The 21,850-nt window shown below is 38.3% G+C and overlaps 1 protein-coding gene across 2 annotated transcripts in view; it reads right to left on the reverse strand.

Moving 5' to 3' along the window:
• Positions 1–21,850, reverse strand: part of ClC-a (chloride channel protein 2) — a 625,116-nt gene that overhangs the window by 83,247 nt on the left and 520,019 nt on the right. For both annotated transcript variants that reach the window (XM_067141103.2, XM_067141101.2), the window contains exon 16: positions 11,931–12,087. In XM_067141103.2, the coding sequence (XP_066997204.1) occupies positions 11,931–12,087 (157 nt within the window). The remainder of the gene's footprint in view (positions 1–11,930; positions 12,088–21,850) is intronic.

Genomic DNA, 21,850 nt, shown 5'->3' on the forward strand with positions numbered 1-21,850 from the left:
ACAACAACAACAACAACAACAACAACAACAACAACAACAACAACAACAACAACAACAACAACAACAACAACAACAACAACAACAACAACAACAACAACAACAACAACAACAACAACAACAACAACAACAACAACAACAACAACAACAACAACAACAACAACAACAACAACAACAACAACAACAACAACAACAACAACAACAACAACAACAACAACAACAACAACAACAACAACAACAACAACAACAACAACAACAAGAAGAAGAAGAAGAAGAAGAAGAAGAAGAAGAAGAAGAAGAAGAAGATAAAATATTATCATTCTCTTGTTCAACCATCTTTAAAATACACATGTTTATGCTTAATACCACCAACACATTTTGTCAGTTTAGAAATACAGGAATGTAACTCCATTTCCTTTCAGGAGAGCCTGAAGCAGCTAAAATGACACTTCATTTTATGGGTTTTAGTTACAGTTACATGTATATAAGATTTGAAAAAGTGTCTTCAAGGATGTTTAGAGATAATGCGTCTCTGACACTAAATGGAACATGACATGTCAAGTAGTTATGTCCAATAAAAGCAAAAATGCATTCTCGGAATTATGTTTCTCTGTTTCTAAAATGACGATTCGTCCTGGGGCCTGTTTATCAATCAAGATCTCTCTTCTTTCCTTAATTTCTAATCATGTCATTGTAATGAGGAAATCAAAGCATGTGAAATAGAATTTCATTTCTAGTCTTCCCAAAGAGCTGCATCATGGAATTTGAAAAATCAACTCTTATACTAGCTGCAAGCCTGTCTATGACAGGAGGAAGAGCTTTCGGAACAAATTCTTTCATTCCTCTTCAAGAGAATGTATTAAATATGTGATCGGAATTATGATAATGATGATGATGATGATGCTTTTTGTTTAAAGAGGCCTAACATCTAGAATTTCATTTCCGGGGAGGGGAGCGACGAGCTCTGACACCACGTTCAATCACATCACATGGTACGAGATGGAACGAAATGTAATTGTAACTAAAATTTAAAATGTATCCACCGACTAGAATTTAAAAGAAATGATGATGAAAAATGATTATGAATTTAAAATAATCAGTTGATCTAATTTGCAATGCCTTATTGTTATAAAATGAAAGGGAAAATAGATAAAGGTAGAATGAGGCATTTGCCTTGACATGAAATATACACTGATCAGCCAGAACATTATGATCACCAACCTAATAGCCAGTACGTCCACCTTTGTGACAGATAACAGCGGCGATGCGTCTTAGCATGGAAGCAGTGAGGCCGTGGTAGGTCGCTGGAGGGAGTTGGCTCCACATCTGCACACACAAGTCACCTAATTCCCATAAATTCCAGGGAGGGGGGGCGATGAGCTCTGACGCCACATTCAATCACATCATGGATGTGTTCTATTGGGTTAAGATCTGGCGAGTTGGGGGGCCAGCACATCAATTGCAATTCGCCACCGAGTTCCTTGAACCACTCCACCACACTCCTGGCCTTGTGATATGGCACATTATCTTGTTAAAAAATGCCACTGCCATTGGGAAACATGATCGTCATGAAGGGGTGTGCGTGGTCTGCAAACAGTGTATGATACTTCTCGGCCATCACGGTGCCTTTCACGAGCTGCATTGGACCCATGGATACCCACGTAAATATTCCCCAGAGCATAATTGAGCCGCCACCAGCTTGCCTCTGTCCCGCAGTACAGGTGTCAAGGAGCTGTTCTCCTGGAAGGCGACGGATTCGTACCCTCCCATCGGAATGATGAAGAATGTATCAGGTTTCATCAGAATATGCAATGCTCTGCCACTGCATCAACGTCCAGTGACAATAGTTACATGCCCATTTCAGTCGTACTTGCTGATGTCGTGGTGTTAACATTGGCACACGCATAGGTTGTCGGCTGTGGAGGTTCATCCTTAGGAGTGTTTGGTGCACTGTGTGTTCAGACACACTTGTACTCTACCCACATTAAAGTCTGATGTTAGTTCCGCCACAGTTCGCCACCTGTCCTGTTTGACCAGCATGCCCAGCCTATGTCGTCCGACATTAGTTATGAGGGGTGGCCCCCCCAACCCCTCGACGTTTGGACGCGGTTTCACCTTTGTTTTGCCACTTGTTGAAGACACTCACTACAGCACTCCTCAAACAGCCAACAAGTCGTGTAGTTTCAGAAATGCTCGTGCCAAGCCTCCAGGCCATCACAATCTGCCCTCGGTCAAACTCAGATAGATCGCGCACCTTCCCCATTCTACACACTGACAGCACGCTCACTGATACTACATGCCCTGTGCGTGTGTCTGACTAGCAGTCATTCCTTGTCAGGTGACGCTGCTATCACCTGGATGGGTTTATATCGATAGTAGGTAGGTGGTCATAATGTTCTGGCTGATCAGTGTATACTATTCAAGTTCAAAGTATAAAAAATGAAAATACACAAATTAAATCAACAGAATAAAACGTAGTTCACAATAAAATAAAATTGAAGTCAGATAAAAAAACCCTCACTTTTATGCATGATACAGTAGAACAGGTCACTATCCCCTCATAAAACGGATAGCAAGGTCTGCTGACTGTTCGTCATCACGCAGGATGAGGGTGATGATACTCGGAAGTTTTAGACAATGGCGCAGATCGGCCTGGTCTGTGCACTCCATAAGGATGTGTACCACGGTAAGATGACTGCCACAAATACACACCAGGGAGGCTTTTCCCTTCAGTAAGTAGGAGTGCGTTGCTATACCGTGACCAATCTGAAGGCGACATAATACCACTTCTTTCCAAGAAACCCAAAGGGAAGTCTTCCATACCTTCACAGTTCCTTTTATAGTTCTCAGCTTACTTCGTAGAGTGGTGGCCTGCCACTTCTTCCAATGGGACATACCAAATGTCTCAGCTGAGAACAAATATCACTGTCTGGAACCTTGTAAGGCAATGGGGGCAACGTGACCATCTCCTTGGCAGCCTTGTCAGCTAACTCATTTTTCTCCACACCCATGTGGCTTGAGAGCCACAAGAACATGTTTTCGGTGCTAGGACACCAAGACCAGGCCAGCAGGTCCTGGATACGCTGCACCATAGTGTGCCAAGGGGAACGTACATCAATAGATTGTTGAAAGTTAGAAACTTCATTTTGTTCCGTATTGAACTGGGGTTACAGTAAAATGAAAATGTTAAAGGTCCACCTTTTCAATACCATGAATGTTTATTGATGTGAGTATATATCACATAACGTTTAAAGAAGATTGGACCGGGCGAGTTGGCCGTGCGCGTAGAGGTGCGCGGCTGTGAGCTTGCATCCGGGAGATAGTAGGTTCGAATCCCACTATCGGCAGCCCTGAAAATGGTTTTCCGTGGTTTCCCATTTTCACACCAGGAAAATGCTGGGGCTGTACCTTAATTAAGGCCACGGCCGATTCCTTCCCACTCCCAGCCCTATCCTGTCCCATCGTCGCCATAAGACCTATCTGAGTCGGTGCGACGTAAAGCCACTAGCAAAAAAAAAAAAAAAAAAAAAAAGAAGATTGGTACTAGTTTTGATGCTCATTGCACGTCATCATCAGCCAACGAATCAATTGAGCAAAATACAACTTATCAAATAGCAATATATAACACATGATAGCACCTACAAGACAAATGTTAAACTATGACTAGTTAAAATATAAAACACATGACAGCAAATACAAGGATTGATGTTAAAAGTTAAATTGTAACAAGTTAAAACAATGAAAGCAAATCAGAGAAGGTAACAAAATTGTTAGGGTATGATGATGTTGTTTGAGTCATCAGTCCATAGACTGGTTTGATGCAGCCCTCCATGCCACCCTATCATGCTAACCTTTTCATTTCTAGGTAACTATTGCATTCTACATCTGCTCTAATCTCCTTGTCATATTCATACCTTGGTCTACCACCCCTACCGTTCTTACCACCTACACTTCCTTCAAAAACCAACTGAACAAGTCCTGGGAGTCTTAAGATGTGTCCTATCATTCTCCCCCTTCTTCTCGCCAAATTTAGCCAAATGGATCTCCTCTCGCCAATTCGATTCAGTATCTCTTCATTTGTGATTCGATATATCCATCTCGCCTTCAGCATTCTTCTGTAACACCACATTTCAAAAGCTTCTATTCTCTTTCTTTCTGAGCTAGTTATAGTCCATGTTTCACTTCCATACAATGCCACGCTCCACACAAAAGTCTTCAAAAACATCTTTCTAATTCCGATATCAATGTTTGAAGTGAGCAAATTTCTTTTCTTAAGAAAGCTCTTCTTTGCTTGTGCTAATCTACATTTTATGTCCTCCTTACTTCTGCCATCGATAGTTATTTTACTACCCAAGTAACAATATTCATCTACTTCCTTTAAGACTTCATTTCCTAATTTAATATTTCCTGCATTAGCCGCCTTCATTCGACTGCACTCCATTACTTTTGCTTTGGACGTATTTATTTTCATCTTGTACTCCATGTTTCACTTCCATACAATGCCACGCTCCACACAAACTAAACATACTAAACTAATGGTGTGATAGTTTTCACTTCATCCATACCATTCAGCAGCTTCGAGATCTTCTGCAGTCTCAGATAAAATAACAATATCATTGGCAAATCTCAAGGTTTGATTTCCTCTCCTTGGATTGTGATTCCCTTTCCAAATTCCTCTTTGATTTCCTTTACTGCCTGTTCTATGTAAACATTGAAAAGGAGGGGGGACAAACTGCAGCCCTGCCTCACTCCTTTCTGGATTGCTGCTTCTTTTTCAAAGCCCTTGATTTGTATCACTGCAGACTGATTTTTATACAGATTGTAGATAATTCTTCGTTCTTGGTATCTGATCCCAATCACCTTCAGAATCTTAAATAGCTTGGTCCAATCAACATTATCGAATGGCTTTTCTAGATCTATGAATGCCATGTACGTGGGCTTGTCCTTGTTTCGATCCTCTAAGATCAGACGCAAAGTCAGGATTGCTTCACATGTTCCTACATTTCTTCTGAATCCAAACTGATCTTCTCCCAACTCAGCTTCAACATGTTTTTCCATTCTTCTGTAAACAATACGTGTTAAAATTTTGCAGGCATGAGATACTAAACTAATGGTGTGATAGTTTTCACACCAGTCAGCACCGGCTTTCTTGGGAATAGGTATAACAACATTCTGCCGAAAATCGGATGAGACTTCTCCTGTCTCATACATCTTACACACTAAATGGAATAGCCTTGCCATGCTGGTTTCTCCTAAGGCAGTCAGTAATTCAGAGGGAATGTCATCAATTCCAGGTGCCTTGTTCCTATTTAGGTTGCTCACAGCTCTGTCAAACTCTGACCTCAAAATTGGGTTTCCCATTTCATCAGCATCAACAGCCTCTTCTTGTTCCAGAACCAAATTATCTACAACTTCACCTTGATACAACTGTTAGATATGTTCCTGCCATCTTTCTGCTTTGTTTCCTTTCCCTAGAAGTGGCTTTCCATCTGATCTCTTAATATTCATTCACCTAGATTTCCTTTCTCCAAAGGTCTCCTTGATTGTCCTGTCTGCAGCATCTACCTTTCCTAGGACTATACAGCCTTCGACATCCTTGCACTTCTCCTTCAGCCTGTCTTCCTTAGCTACCTTGCACTTTCTATCCACTTCATTCTTTAATTGCCTGTATTCTTTTCTGTCCTCTTCATTTCTAGCATTCTTGTATTTTCGTCGTTCATCAATCAGGTCTAGTATCTCCCGAGTTATCCACTGATTCTTAGTTGATCTTTTCTTCCTTCCTAACATTTCTTCAGCAGCCCTGCTGACTTCATTTTTCATTACTATCCACTCTTCCTCTATTGTGTTTCCTTCAGCCTTTTCATTTAGTCCTTTTGCAATATGTTCCTTGAAACAATACCTCACACTCTTTTCTTTCAACGTGTCTAGATCCCATCTTTTTGCATTCTTCCCTTTCTTCAGTTTCTTCAGCTTCAGATGGCATTTCATGACCATGATATGCTACCGGAGACTGAAGTTGTAGGTTTTGTCAAGCCAGGTGCTCTGTTCAAAGAGGTTCTTCAGTCAGATATGGAAGAGATGGGAACACTTAATGAGAATGACTACGTGGTTATTATGGCAGGGACGAATGATATTGCTTGAAATGAAGCATCAAATGTGATTTCTGGGGTGAAGAAAGCACTTTGCAAATTAAAGACCACGAATGTAATATTATGTAATATTCCACATCGACATGATTTAAATGAATGGTCTTGTGTAAATAAGTTAGTTGATGATACAAACAGGCGGCTACAGAAAATTGTCAAATGCTTTCAAAATACAGAAATAATGATATGAGCAATATGGATCGAGGATATTTCACAAATCGTGGCATGCATCTTAGCAGAAGAGGGAAAACGCAGCTATGTAATATGATAAGAAAGAAAATACAACAGACTCCAGGAACAACTATCATGAATAATGCCATACCACTGCTGTTCGATAAAGATGAAGTTGCACAACATTTGCAAGTATTGAAAGTAAGAAGAGTTGAGGAAGTAGTTGAGGTGAGTGCTACCACTAAAGAAGGATGCCTAGAAGAAGAAAATCAGCTGAAAGGGATTAATGTGATTCTACCACAATCATCAGAGACACCAATACCAGAAAGCACCGAGTACTCAGGGAAAACTTGTGAGGAAACCATTGAGATCGTCAGTAGCAGTCAGTTGGATGAACAAGGAGAGGAGTTACTGGAGAAGTTGGATGTTGGAGCACCATCAGGACGAACTGAAGGAGGGCAAGCTAAACAACCAGAAATAAGAACGTCAAGTAGGACAAGGAAACGACCAGTATTACTAGAGCAGGATTTTTTAATGTAAAAGGTAGCAATAGTTATAATTTAAAGAGAGAGATAAATTTGTTCCACCAGAATGTTCAATCTTTAAGAAATAAAATTCTAAGTATGGAGGTTCTGTTGGCAGATAACCTACAAGGGTATGATGTTTTATGCTTAACTGAACATTGGTTGATAGAGGATGAGATTTCAAACTTTATATTAGAAGGTTATGCTCTTGCAAGTAAGTTTTGTAGAAAGAAAATGAAGTGTGGAGGTTCATGTATATATGTGAATAATAATATCAAATGTAAGCAGTTGGATAAATTTGAATATCTGAATGTAGAGGAGCATTTTGAGGCTAGCTTTGTTGAACTAGTGGATTATAAGTTAATACTTATATGCATTTATAGAAATCCTTCTAGTAATGTTGAAACTTTATATAATAATACTGAAATTATTTTAGATGACCTACAGGATAAGAACAAAAATGTAATAATCATGGGCGACTTCAATGTAGATTTTTTTAGGGAATAATGGTGGGCGAGATAAGCAAAGGCTAGAAATGTTGTTTTCCTTGTACGGTCTAAAGGCAGTTGTAAATCAACCAACTAGAATATCTGGGGATACAAAGTCAGCAGTAGATCAAGTTGTATTGAATGAAGAAATGTGGAACTATGAAATAGAAGTTTATGATACAGGTTTTTCAAATCGTTTTTAGGGGATAGATTGTTGAAATACCGGTACTGATTTGAGCAAAAATGTAATTAAGAATGTGTATTCCTGTGCCAGAAACATAGATCATGGTGTTCCACAGGGGTCAGTTTTAGGACCATTATTATTTTTAGTATTTATTAATGATATCGTCCAAATTGTCGATGATATTCAAGGAGTGCAATTAACTTTGTTTGCAGATGATATTACTGTTTTTGTAGCTGATGAAAGTTCTGAAGGGTTAGAATTGAAGGCAGGCAATATAGTGAGTAATATCCTGAGCTGGCTTGAAGATAATATAATTTTAAGTAAACAGACAACTTCTGTGATTAGATTTCACCATAAGATTAATTTAAATATGGAAATTAGTCCAATATCATTTGGAGAGACCATAATTGAGTACTCATCATCAACAAAGTTTCTTGGCTTGTGGATGAATCATTAACCTGGGAAAAACATACAGAGTTTATAGGGAAAAAGCTTAGTAGAATTTATTTCATGATAATATCTTTGAAAAATAGTTTTAATTTAAAGGCTTGCTAAATTATGTATTTTGCACATGTCCATCCCATACTAACCTATGGAATCATTTACTGGGGGAATTCACGATATAGCAAAGTCATCTTTAAGTTACAAAAGAAAATAATTAGAGGAATGGCCGGTGTCGGCAGGAGGACAAGCTGCAAGAAATACTTTAAACTTTATTTTATTTTACCATTGCCTAGCCTTTATATCTTCCATACACTTGTATATATGAAGGAGAATGTAAACAGCTACACCATAAACTCTGATGTATATAGGTATAATACTAGAAATAGACAGAGTCTGCACACAGAACCACACAAAACTAAGCTACATGAATCAAGTTTGAGTTCTGCAGGAGTACATTTATTTAATAAATTACCAGACTACATTAAGCAGATAAAACCATGTTCAAAATTTAAGAAAGAATTATTCAAATTTGTTTCCAACCATTGTTTTTATTCTATTGAAGAATACTTAGCTCTTGAAAATTAAATTATGTATCACTTATTTAAAAAAATCTGTGCCTCTTTACCACATTGTATATTTCACTTTATTTATCATGGCATGTATATTACTGTTTTATCCTTTGTTACTGTAAATACGATTATTGACGTGTCCCATATCACTGTATGATCAGTTGGATGAAATAAAATACAATACAATACAATACAATACAATACAATACAATACCAACAAGTTGTGGTCAGAGTCCACGTCTGCTCCTGGGAAAGTTTTGCAATCCAACACCTGGTTTCTGAATCTTTGCCTAATCATTATGAAGTCTATTTGATACCTTCCAGTGTCTCCAGGTCTCGTCCACGTATAAAGCCGTCGTTTGTGGTGTTTGAACCAAGTATTGGCAAGGACTAAATTATGATCAGTGCAGAATTCAACCAGCCGACTTCCTCTTTCGTTCCTTTGTCCCAATCCGAATTCTCCTACTGTATTATCTTCTCTTCCTTGGCCTACCACTGCATTCCAGTCTCCCATCACAATTAGATTCTCGTCACCTTTTACATATTGTATTAAATATTCTCTCTCTTCATATGTTCTTTCGATTTCCTCATCATCCGCTGAACTAGTAGGCATATAGATCTGCACTATTGTGGTGGGCATTGGTTTGGTGTCTATCTTGATGACAATAATTCTTTCACTATGCTGGTCGTAGTAGCTTACCTGCTGCCCTATTTTCTTATTCATTATTAAACCAACTCCTGCATTTCCTCTGTTTGATTTTGTGTTGATAATTTGGTAGTCGCCTGACCAAAAATCATGTTCTTCCTGCCAATGTACTTTACTTATACCAACTACATCTAACTTTAGTCTATCCATCTCCCTTTTCAGATTCTCTAATCTACCACAACGATTCAAACTTCTAACATTCTACGCTCCGACTCGCAGAATGTCAGTATCCATCTTCCTGATGATCACCCCCTCTCGTGTAGTCCCCACCTAGAGATCCGAATGGGGGACTAGTTTACCTCCGGAATATTTTACCTCGAAGGAAGCCATCATCAGTACATCATTCATACAGAGAGAGCTGCATGTCCTCGGGAGTTAGTTACGGCTGTAGTTTCCCGTTGTTTTCAGCTGTGTAGCAGTATCAACACAGCTAAGCCATGTTGACTATTATTAGAAGGCGATATCAGTCTATCATCTAGACTGCCACCCTTGCAACTTCCGAAAGGCTGCTACCCCCCTTTCGACTAACCATTCCTTAGTCTGGTACCCATACGATATGGTTGCACCTGCGGCTCGGCTATCTGCTTCATTGGGACACACAAGCCTCCCCACCGTGGCAAGGTCACATGGTTCGCACGAGAAAATAATTCAGCTTGAGGTTTGTAGAACATAAGGTGTATCTATACACAACACTAGAATGCACCTACTAAGGCAAATTTTAAATATAACGTTAAAATTATGAGAGTGGTGCGTATGACCATCTAAAACACATGACAGCACCTATAAAGTCAGTGTTAGATTATAACCAGTTGAAATGATGAGGTGTGTCTGATCGTAAAATATTTTTTAAAAAATTTTGAGAAGGTATCCCAGTTGTTGAGTCTTGATAAACAAGAGAATAGTCCAGCTTGAGGTGCATAGATCATAAGGTAACATATGTTATCAATGGGAAGAATAAACCTTGTTCTCTTAAGTTGCGGTAATTAACAGGCTTAATTCAGGTGGTTTCGAAGCCAACAATGTGGTCGTGTGAAGATCATAATTTGAATCAACGTCACGATTCCCAGTTCAGTATGGAAACGTGGAGACCTGACGAAAAGATTGAAAGCCAAATTAGGCATGATATAAATGTACATAGCCAAAAAAAAGATAAGGGAAAAGAAGCGAGCTCAAGGAGTCTGTACAGAGCAGAAAGTGCTGGACGCACAGCCTACTTTCGCTTCTGCCCTAGAACCATCCATCTAAACAATAACTGAATCATGATACCAGCTAACAATGGACAAGAAGAGCCTCCGATATATGGAGGGTTCCATGTTTTCTTTTGGGCCGATATGCAGATTCAGGATTATTTCAGGTCATTATATTAATCTCAGAGGTACCTTACTTGGTCATCAGATAAGACAAAGAACCGAAGGTACATCAAGCAATCTGCAACTGCTGTCCAAACGTATACCAACCTGCTGTGTTGCTCCTGGATAAGCAGCATATGGCCGATGGTTTCCATTTTGGAATACACAGGGAGAGCTTGGATGAAGTGGCATCTGTTGCAAATTTGCAGAATAGGACAATAATATTTGTTGCTGCCTAAAGGCGGCACACCAGATTCAGTGAGCAGGCTAGCAATGGTGAATGCTATTCATTTTCACAAGGACACTTTGCCTTGATCCATATGCTATACTGATATGGTTTAACCTGGATGAAATATGTGCCCTGTAAAACTGTAGGAGCCCCCCAAGTAATGCCACTAAAAACTTCAAAATCTTGAGCTTCTTAGCAGATTTAGCTTTTAAATGATGCACGTGTGGCTCCCACAATAATTTACTATCTAAAAGGAGCCCAAGAAATCGGTGTCAACTACAATAAGAGCGATATCCGCTAAGTAAAGCTCAGAATGGGGTGAAAAGTGCACTTCGGGCAGAAGTGAACAACAGAGGTCTTTGCACTTGCAAACTGAAAGCCATGTTCTAAGTCCACTGTTTCACTCTCATAATAGTTTGCTGTAATTGTTGCTCTGCGACTGCCAGACTTTGTGAGCTATAATGCAGAGCAAAATTATCTACATTTAGCGACGGTATTACTGCTGTAGCAGCAGCAGCGAGAATGCCATTTATGGCAATCACAAACAGAGTGACACTGAGAACAGATCCCTGTGGGACTCAGTTTGCTTGAACATGGTTTTGCAAATATGCCCTCCCTACTCGGACATGGAATAGATGGAGGGACAAAAACTTGCAAAAAACCTGGCAAGTTACCTTGGAATCTCCATTTATGCAGGATTGAAAGGATGCCATATCGCCATGTGGTGCCATAGGCCTTTTGTAAGTCAAAGAAAACAGCCACCATATGTTGTTTTTGGAGAAATGCATCCTGGATAGAACTCTCCAGGTGCATCAAGTTGAGTAGGCAGCTCAATATGCACATTGGTACTCGGAAAAAAGTCTTTTCTACAAATGCCACACAAGTTGGTGATTCACAAATATCAGAATATAAGGATAGGTATTACTAGCAAAAGCCCATTTTATGTGACAATATGCTCTTCAAGAGAATGTTACTAAGAGAATGAATACCAAAAATCATCAACCTTCAATTTTATGTGTATGTAACCAGAACTGCAAAGAATAAGAATTATAGCCTTGAGCAAAATCAACATCAATCAGGCAAGGAGAATTAATACTGCTAGGCCCAAAATATTAACTCTTACCCCATCACACAATAGAGCAGATCGCGGAGACAGCAGTTCATTTGTTGAATGTTGTCTTAATTTCAGAATATCTGGTGCAGGGATTACTTCAAATCTGGATGGTCGTCTTATCTTCAGAGTGTCTTCCCTCATCTTTCTCTCTAGCTCTTCTTTGGCTCTATAAGGAGAGAAACATACAGAGATAGAATCATCAGTAATGCAGATAAAATATATAGGTAGGTAGGTATGTAGGTATTGTCCTCCATGTTATTTGCTTATTGGTTTCTTAAATATCAGCTTGAAGTGAAACAAACTTCTGATTGGTAGTATGGAATAGGGAAATACATACTTGTGCCAAGTGGAGTGGCTGTGCATGATAGCACACTACAGGTATGATGTCAAGCTCTGCATTTGGAAGACATGTTCGAGGCTCACCATTGACTGTCCTGAGAATGGTTTTCTATGGCTTAGCATTTTCACTTGCAGGCAAATGCTGGGCGGTTCCATTTCATAGGCCATGGCTGATTCCTTCCACCTCCTTACCCAATTTCATTAACCATCATTAATTTCATCTTCATTAGCTCCTCAACTAAGGTTGGCATCAAGAAGATCATCCGGACATAAAAACATGCTGTATGAATTCATCTCACCTCATCCCCTACCCCGCATCAAGAAACAGGATTAAGGGTTGGTTTTTTTTACACATGTTTGTTCTTGTCGTGGTTGAGGCAGTCACCAGTTCCAATGTTCATTGTTTTCTTCACCAGCTGATCAGTGTTCTTCCATCTTGTGGTTCATATTCTTTTGCTAATTTTGGATTCATTTGTTTGTGGAGGGTGTATCATCTCCGTCTATATTCTTTTATTGTATGACTAAATCACCTGGTATCCAGTTTCTTCCATATGCCTCCTTTCTTGTGCACCCCTTAACAGACCTCAATCTTGCATTTCAACACCTGTTTTGTTTCTGTCTTCCTAGAAGTCTATGTTTCACATCAGTATATCACAGTTGTTCTACAGAATTTCATTCTAGTTTCTTTCCATGCTGTATGTATGTTGATCTCAATTAATTTTGTATTCTTTATCATTAGCATAATGATATCACAACCCAAGAACTGAAGTCTGTTATTGTCAATTGTTATGTTTGTTCTTTTTGGGTCTTTTCCAGCAAATACCATAGTCTTAGCCTTTCTTGTCAATGTTTCAAAATCATAAACAGGATGAAGTATTTGTTCCTGTTTCTTAGAGTACAGTATGAACACCTGCAAATGGAAGTGTTGAAAGTCCTGGTCTGCTATGTGTGTTCTGTTTCCAATCATGTATCAGTTCACCCATGAATATAATGAAAAAAGTGGGTGAAAGTTTACAGCCTTGCCTTAGTCCTGGTGCCAATGATCTTGATGTTTGGCCTCTTGAAACTGCAATCATCATCTGCTTTTGGCTGCTATATTTTCAGTTAGTTTATTTATTCTTAACATTATAATTGTTCTCTTGTATAGGACTTTTGTTTCATGCTGTGGAACTGTTCTAATTTCCATTGTTCCTTACAGTACAGTAAATCTCTTTTCTCCTTATGACAGGTTTTCTCATAGTTGAGGAATGCAGGTGAAATCCTGTATTAAGTTCCTAGTATTTCTCCATAATCTGTTAAAAAGTAAAAATGTTGTCTATTAGGAGGACCTTTCCTAAAGGTATTGTGTTTTGAAAATTGATATTACTTTAGTGGCCAGCCATTCCTTGGTACATACATTATCCAGGACATACTGATGGAGCATTTGAAGACGTCTGATGTATTTTTGAACAGAACAGTTGTCTGCTGGTCTCCACAAGTTTTCATAATATAATTTACAATTTTTCCATCTCCTACTGTTATTAGTATCCTCATGACTTTGGTTTCTTCCATGGAGATAAATTAATAAAAATGATAGAAAACTCTCTTGTGAATCCTAATGGATTTTTCTTGATATTGCTATTTCTTGCCTCTTTATATTTTTCTTCATTGAGATGTGTTGGGTTCACCATTTCATTATCTGTTACTGGACCTCTTCCATCTGTGTTTAGCTTTCATCTGCCAAGTGCTTCTGTCACCACTCTATTCAACTATAGATTTTATATAATCTCATTCATTTTCTATACTGAAATTAGTTTGCTATTATAGAATGGTGCTAGTCTGTTCTGTTCTCATATTTTCATATCTTTGTAAATTTGATTGTATTCAAGATGGTTAATTACAATCACAAGTGATTAATGTGCGTCTTATAGTTGTTTGACAAGGTGATGCAATCTTCTCACTTCAGATTTTAAACTTGTGTAGGAAGAAGGGCAGTGTTGTCTAAAAGTTGGCCCATTTGTTCCAACCTCTGTAGAAATCTTTGAATGAAAAATCAAATGGATATTTCCATATCAAAAACCATTTGGACAACTTCACTTACAAGGCTTTCCTTATATATTTCCTTAAATGCATAATTTCTAACTTTTTTGAATAGTGGTTTTACATCATACCAACAAATGCAGGCTTTTGAGGTGGTAAGGTGCCAGAAATTGGCCCCCCGAGGAGTTATTTTATGTGTTGGCAAATTTGTTGATAAGACAGTGGTGTATTTGAGCACCTTAGAATACCATTGGACTGAGCCAGGATCAAACCTGCCAACATGGGCCTCTACTGTCTACACCATTTATCCCAGCAATATTAAATTATTTTACAACTAATTTTAAAGGAAACTGCGTTTCAAGAAACATTTAAGAGGCGCGCATGTTTTGGCAGGGTTCCTTCATTTGAGAAGGAGAACAATATTTTGAAATTTATTGCAGACATTTCTACTGATACCATATTCTATATATGACAAATATAAGTTGAAAAGGGATACAGATACAGTTCAACTAAACCCTTACAGTAGGTGGTAATTTCTCAACATGAACAGCAATAATGTTATCTTACCGCATGTCCTCTTGTATGTGTAAATAATTATTTACTACCCAAATTAGCTCTCCAGGAATAAAACGATGTCTCAGGGAGAGGATGGTAAGAAGACAGAATGCCAGAATGGAAATACAAAACTGGAACAGGTGGACATCAAGTACTTAACATTTTCTTCTTGGATAGCCATATAATGAGAGAAATTGATCAAGGTTTAATAAACAGGCACAGTGCAATCGATGGTATTTTGTTAGGCGGGATGTGCCTTCGTTAGATCAAGTTATCCTAACATCAGTGTTTTCAGTCAAAACTTGGCAGACTCCAGATATCTTATTCATAACTTGGAGGTAACATATGTAGTGAGAATGAATACTGAACAGGTGGGAACAATGATATATGTATATTCATAAGAGATAATGACTAAGTTGAAAGAGGCTCAGCTTAGGTGATATAATCCTTAAACAATAGTAAACAAATACAAATTAAGACTGTATTGTGAATCAGCAGTGTCATTTTATGACGACTATGGATACAAATGGATGAGGAGACTAATGGGTTTGGACACAGTACATAGGAAAAAGAGAGAAGGATCTCTTTGAAACCATCGACTTTGTATTAGATCATTTCAAGACAATAACTCTCTAGGAATAGAGAATTATGATGGCACTAAGTTCATTCACAGAGGCTTTTAGATTCAATGACTACAGGTGCAAGAGTACATAATACATATTCATTCATATTTTTATCATATGTAAAAATGAAGAAACACGATGCAGCTAGGTCTTTTTTGTTTTTGCTAGTTGCTTTACGTCGCACCGACACAGATAGGTCTTACGGCGACGATGGGACAGGAAAGGTCTAGGAATGGGAAGGAAGCGGCCGTGGCCTTAATTAAGGTACAGCCCCAGCATTTGCCTGGTGTGAAAATGGGAAACCACGGAAAACCATTTTCAGGGCTGCCGATAGTGGGGTTCGAACCTACTATCTCCCGAATACTGGATACTGGCCGCACTTAAGCGACTGCAGCTATCGAGCTCGGTGCAGCTAGGTCTAGAAAGACAAACTATTCATGGATAACTAGGGGAGTGCGAACCTTTCCCTGGGGTAATCACACAAAGGAGATGTGAAGAAAGCTATCTACAGTAATCACTTCTTATGACTCACTGGGTGTTTAACTATGGTAGACAGGACTTTCATATCATTAGAACTACCTCAGGTGGAATATGGAACAGTTAAGATTTATAAGATACAAAAGTATAATTCAGAACACTGATGCTGGGAGAAACTGAACTAATAATTAAATACTTTTATGGTACTCCTAAGATAGCAAAGGGCCATCCAAATAAAAAGCAAGCACCGAGCAAGCAGCCGCGTGGTTTAGGTCACGTAGCTTTCAGCTTGTAATCGGGAGATAGTGGGTTCGAAGCCCACTTTTGGCAGCCCTGAAGATGGTTTTATGTGGTTTCCCATTTTCACACCAGGTAAATGCTGGGGCTGAAATCTAATTAAGGCCATGGCCGCTTCCTTCCCACGCCTAGCCCTTTCCTATTCCATTGTCGCCATAAGACCTATCTGTGTCAGTGCAACGTAAAGCAGATTGTAATAATAAGTAAGTGTCAGTGCTTTTTCAAAATGTAAATGGGTTATGATCAAAACTGACAAATCTTAGGGGGAGATTTTTTTTTTTTTTTTTTAACAAGCTGCTTTACGTCGTATTCCTTATAAATTTTCTTTTTCCTTGTTATCTCACTAGCTTCTCATATACTAATGAACAGCAATAAAAATGGTTGAACCCTTGACAATGAATAGAGTGTAAAAGAATGCAGTCATGTATATGACAATCTGTGTAAGGAAAAGCAGTGTATGAAAATCCAATCAAATTTGAGATGAGATAAAGTTTGCCTAATAGGAGTCTGAGAGCAAGTCAGGGGTTAGTTTTTAAATCATAGAAAAGAAAAATCAAAGAAAGATATCAACAAGAAATCAAGACTTGCATCAGGACACAAGTGCAAAATAAAATTTATGATTTCCTTTGGGGATTTAACCCTGTGTACTTACTGCTTTTGTGAATTATGTCTGATAGCATGACTTACTGCTGTTTAATCTATTGCTGTTAAAATAAGGAGGAACATGGCTGAAGCTTTGAAAAAGGTCCCATCTAAAATATTTTTTTGTAGCTAAAGTCGAGAGCTATAGGAAACTAAGGATGGCCAATGATGAGGTTCAATCCCATTAGTCTTTAAAGTCTGGAGCTAGTATTCTTTCCAGGGTGGGTGAAATGAAATGGGATCAGTTCAAGAAGCTTGCTGGCAGTAAGTTAAAAGAAGATTGGATAAGAAACATAACATTATATTTAATATCTGATTTTTGTTTCAAAGCAGAATTAAAGAGAGTTTTATTTTAATTTATACTGCAATTTCTAGAACAACAGTGAATAAAAGTTACCATCAGAAATGCTAAAACTTGCTCAACTTCTCAAAACACTTGTCAGTGGAAAACAAGGCTTGTTACAACATCATAATTTCCTCTTTTCACCCTATAGTCAGATATTTTTGTAGTGGGCCATTTCTCCAAAACAACCTGCACAAAATTGTTGAGGCTTTTCCTCAGAGAATGTGTCCATTGAAACTCAACAAGTTGGTCAAGTAATTGTTGGTGATGTTAGCCCAAACTACTACTACTACTCCTTTTCCCATATCCAACTGGGTTTGCAGGTTGTGAACTGTGTTACAGTTGTGAACTTTATCCTGTTTTAGGGTCTGATGCCCTTCCTACCACCAAACCTACATGGAGATATGTATTCACTACTGCACATTCTGTTCTTTTGCTAAAGGTCGCACCAACACACTGAAGGTTTTTGGCGAGGTAAGGATGGGAAAGGGCTAGGACTGGGAAGGTAGCGACTGTGGCCTCAATTTAGGTACATTCCCAACATTCACCTGGTGTGAAAACGAGAAATCATGGTAAACCAGCTTCAGGGCTGTCGACGATGGGATTCCATCCCACCATTTCCTGCATGCAAGCTCACAGCTATGCAACCCCAATCATGCGGCAAACTCACTTGGTATTGCACGTTTCAGTGATGTGTTTTTGTGTGTATATGAAGAAGGATATAATGAGACCAATTTTAACACCCAACTTCCAAGTCACAAGAATTAACCAGACATGGCTAAAATCCCTGTCCTGGCTGGGTATCAAACAAAAGATTTTCTGAACCGAAGGTCATTATGTTAGCCAAACATTCTAATCAAATTTGTACTGTTATAACAACGTAATTGGATACACACTTCACAAACTACCTCTATGGTTTTTGGAGCTTGTAGTATTGCTGCTGAAAAATATCTCCAGTAGAAGGAGGAAAACAGAACCACTGAACCCAATTCTTTTGCCTATTGTGTGAGGTAAAACTGCAGATATAGTTACACAAGATACATCACACAAAGTAGCATTGATCCAGGTTTGCTGCGAGTTCCCTTAAGTAATGTCTTGGGCACAGAAATTTTTAAATTCTAGCTGCAGGAAGATCTGTTAAGATCTGTTTATATTCTCAGCAAGGATATTCAGTTCATACAACAGTGAATACCTACAAGATTCAGGGGAAATGTAAACTCACGAGAAGCAAGAGCAGTATCTGTCTCAATACGCATGCACACTACTCTATATTGCTGGTGCTGGTTCTGCTAGACACTTCAGGGCACTTAGTGAATGTTTGATTTTCTTCTGCTAGTAGTTTATATCCCACTGACACATTCAGGTTTCCAACAACTCTGGAATGAGAAAGTATTAAGATTGGGAAGAGGCAGCTGTGGTCTTAATTAAGGTACAGCTTTGGCATTTATCCCATGTAAAAATGGGAAAACTACAGAAAACCACTTTCAGGGCTGCTGATGGTGGGGTTTAAACCCATCATCTCCTAATTCTTGAATTCTTTGAGAATGTGTGTTTCAGTGGTGCCTGTGCTAGTATGTATGCCAAGAGTAAACTGACACTAGGGTTGGTATGGATAAACTAGGACAATAGAAGTAAGATATCATACCAAGTTTTAAGAAAAGTTACATCTGATATTAGAAATTTGGGTAAAAGTTACACTTGGGCTGGTTGTCAAAAGCTGTGCCACCCTAGATTGAACCTCAGTACTGTCAAAGTAAGCAAGCTTGCAGTTTTATGAGATAGTAAATGGCCGTGAAATTTTCCATTCGCAAACCATGAAAAAATAGCTTGAAATTGCCAAAAGAAAAATCAGTCAACCTGCAAAACCTTCTAAAATTGAGATGGGTGCAGATGCAAAACCTGATATTTAAAAAAAAAGAACACTTGCTAACAGTAGCAGCACTAAGTAGCTCAGGCCCACCCCCCTGCAATGATTGAAAATGGGCCCCTCGTTTCCTGATAAGGAAAGTGACAGGTTTGTTTTGTAGTACAAGGTTGTATATTATTACAATGAACAGAAACGATAATAATAACTAGGGCTCGGATGTTTAGGAAAAGTCATATTTTTTCTTTGTCTCCATTTTCTTGCCTGTTTGGATTTCGGTGCATATCAGGTGATTATCGTCACAATTAAGTGATTTTTAATTGTCATATAAATGCATATGTTGGCTATTTTTTGTCGTAAGGTCATATTTTGAGCTATTTTCGTAGAAACATCATATTTCGGTCATAATTCGGCGATTTGACGACAGCTATAGCTGTGCAAAATCATCTTCAACTTATCGAATGCTAACTAGCATTCACAACACTGCTTCTCGGCACCACATCTGCAGATAATACAAGTGGTATACTCTGCCTCTTCTATCAACATTGCGCAGGAATTATTTTCCAACAGTTTGTCAGAAATTCTGGCATATATTAAGTGGAACTATGGAATTATATCGAGTGCAATTACTCGTTTAGAAGTTGCTACCTTAGAAATTAATGCAAGTATTGAAATTGTGAGAAGTGTTGAACTTTCAGTACAACAATCACGTGGACTTTTAAAATGTTGTGTGATCTGATAATCTTAGCGAACTTAGTACTTTATAGGTACCTACCTATGTATTCACAAATGTTTGATAAGTGAATGAAGGACAATAGATTGTGAATAACTGCTAAACATGTATATTCAGAAAATTAATATGAAAGTAAGAATAAAGAATTTAGTTAACAAATATGTATTAAAGGAATTGTCGTTTCAACTTATAACTTATTTTAAAATTGCCATATTTAGATTAATCATTGTTGGGTCATATTTTGTAATTTTCAAGTCTTATTTTGTCACTTTTGAGGTCATATTTGCTCGCTTATTTGGGCTATTTTTAGGTCTTAAACATCCAAGCCCTAATGATAACAGTGGCGTATGCTGGTATCAGGTCGTGGGCTACCACTAGACTTAGGTTACCCGTTTTCGATAGTTGGTTTAGGGAATGTCAAGCCTTAAGCATTTTGAGCTGTAGCCAATAGCCAACGGAGAAGCCTGCTGTGTTGTCAAGGCTGCTTCACAAGCTACTGCCCTGGCCTCTGCCACTGCCAATACTCAACACCTGATCAATCGTGTTGGTAGCCTAAGGTTTAGCAAATTGCAGTCCAGCTTTGAGGGTAAATGGATAGAATGCTTGCCTTTGGTCCGACGGCCCCGGATCAATTTTCAGAATCAACCCCTCATACTCTTAATTTCCCTGGCTTGGGTACTGGGTGTTTATGACGTCTTCGCCGTTCATTTTATCCCTATTAGGTCACCACCAAGCCTATACAGATGCCATGCACCACCACCATCATCATCATCATCATCATCATTGTTAAATAAAATGTTGAATTTTACAGCGTTCACTGGTTAATTATCTTCCTCGGAAGATCAGTGGTGGTGTCCGACCCATGATCACAGGTTCGATTCCAACCAACAAAAGAGAACACTAAACCTGAAAGATTGCAATTCATTTTAGCAGATCTACCTATAAAAATAAAACTATAGTAGAGTCTCATTAATCCGAACTAATTGGGACCAGAGTCTGTTCGGATTACGAAATTTTTGGATTAACCGGAAAATATTTTCTAATAATAATGTTATTGGTTTTACTTCCCACTAACTACTTTTACAGTTTCCGGAGACGCCTAGGTGCCGAGATTTTCTCCTGCGGGAGTTCTTTTACATGTCAGTAAATCTACTTGCACAACGAGGCTGACGTATTTGAGCACCTTCAAATACCACCGGACTGAGCCAGGATCGAACCTTGCAAGCTTGGGTCAGAAGGCCCGCGCCTCAACGGTCTGAGGAAATTAGTTTGTACAATACAGTATAGTACATACTGTAATTTGAAATGTTCATTCTTTAGCATTTACATTAATAAAATACTGTATAAAATTACAGTAGGGTAGTTAAGAACCCGTAGAGGAAAGAATGACTAAAACGAGGTTGAAACTTGTCTCCTAAAACTGCTAAAATACGGTAATGGGTTACACTGTAGGATGCTATAAGGTTTGTTTTATCACCTATTCAATACATATAAATTTTATAAATTAGGAATTTATTACTGATTCCACTTGAGACATGTTTTGCCCTTCATTGAGGGCATCATCAGTCAAATTATCACCTCAAGGCAAAAAATCAGGTACCTGGTTAGTAGTTGACATGTACAAATTAATACATATTATTAATACACATACAAAAATTAAGTATGGGAAATAGTTGTACAGAAGTAATGGTTGAACATATAGGTTTATAGATGAGAAGTCAGCACCAATGCGTAAAATTAAAATAGTAGAGTTCGGCAGTGGTGCTCTGGAGAACAGTTGACGCAATCATAGGAAAATATAAAGTTTAAAGATATTTACATTATAACAATTAAGGGAGAAAAGGCGTAGTGTTCGGCGTCAATGTTTGTAACCAAAAATTAATGTCAAAGGTTGGTAACTATACAGTATTTACATTGTTCAATTGAACAGTTGAGATAAAGTTTTAAAAATATTTACATTATAACATTCAGCGTAAATGTTTGTAATAAAAAATAATGTCAATGGTTGGTAACTATATAGTAATTACATTATCTAAT

Source organism: Anabrus simplex, chromosome 2 (genome assembly GCF_040414725.1).
Source record: "Anabrus simplex isolate iqAnaSimp1 chromosome 2, ASM4041472v1, whole genome shotgun sequence".
Lineage (NCBI taxonomy): Eukaryota > Metazoa > Arthropoda > Insecta > Orthoptera > Tettigoniidae > Anabrus > Anabrus simplex.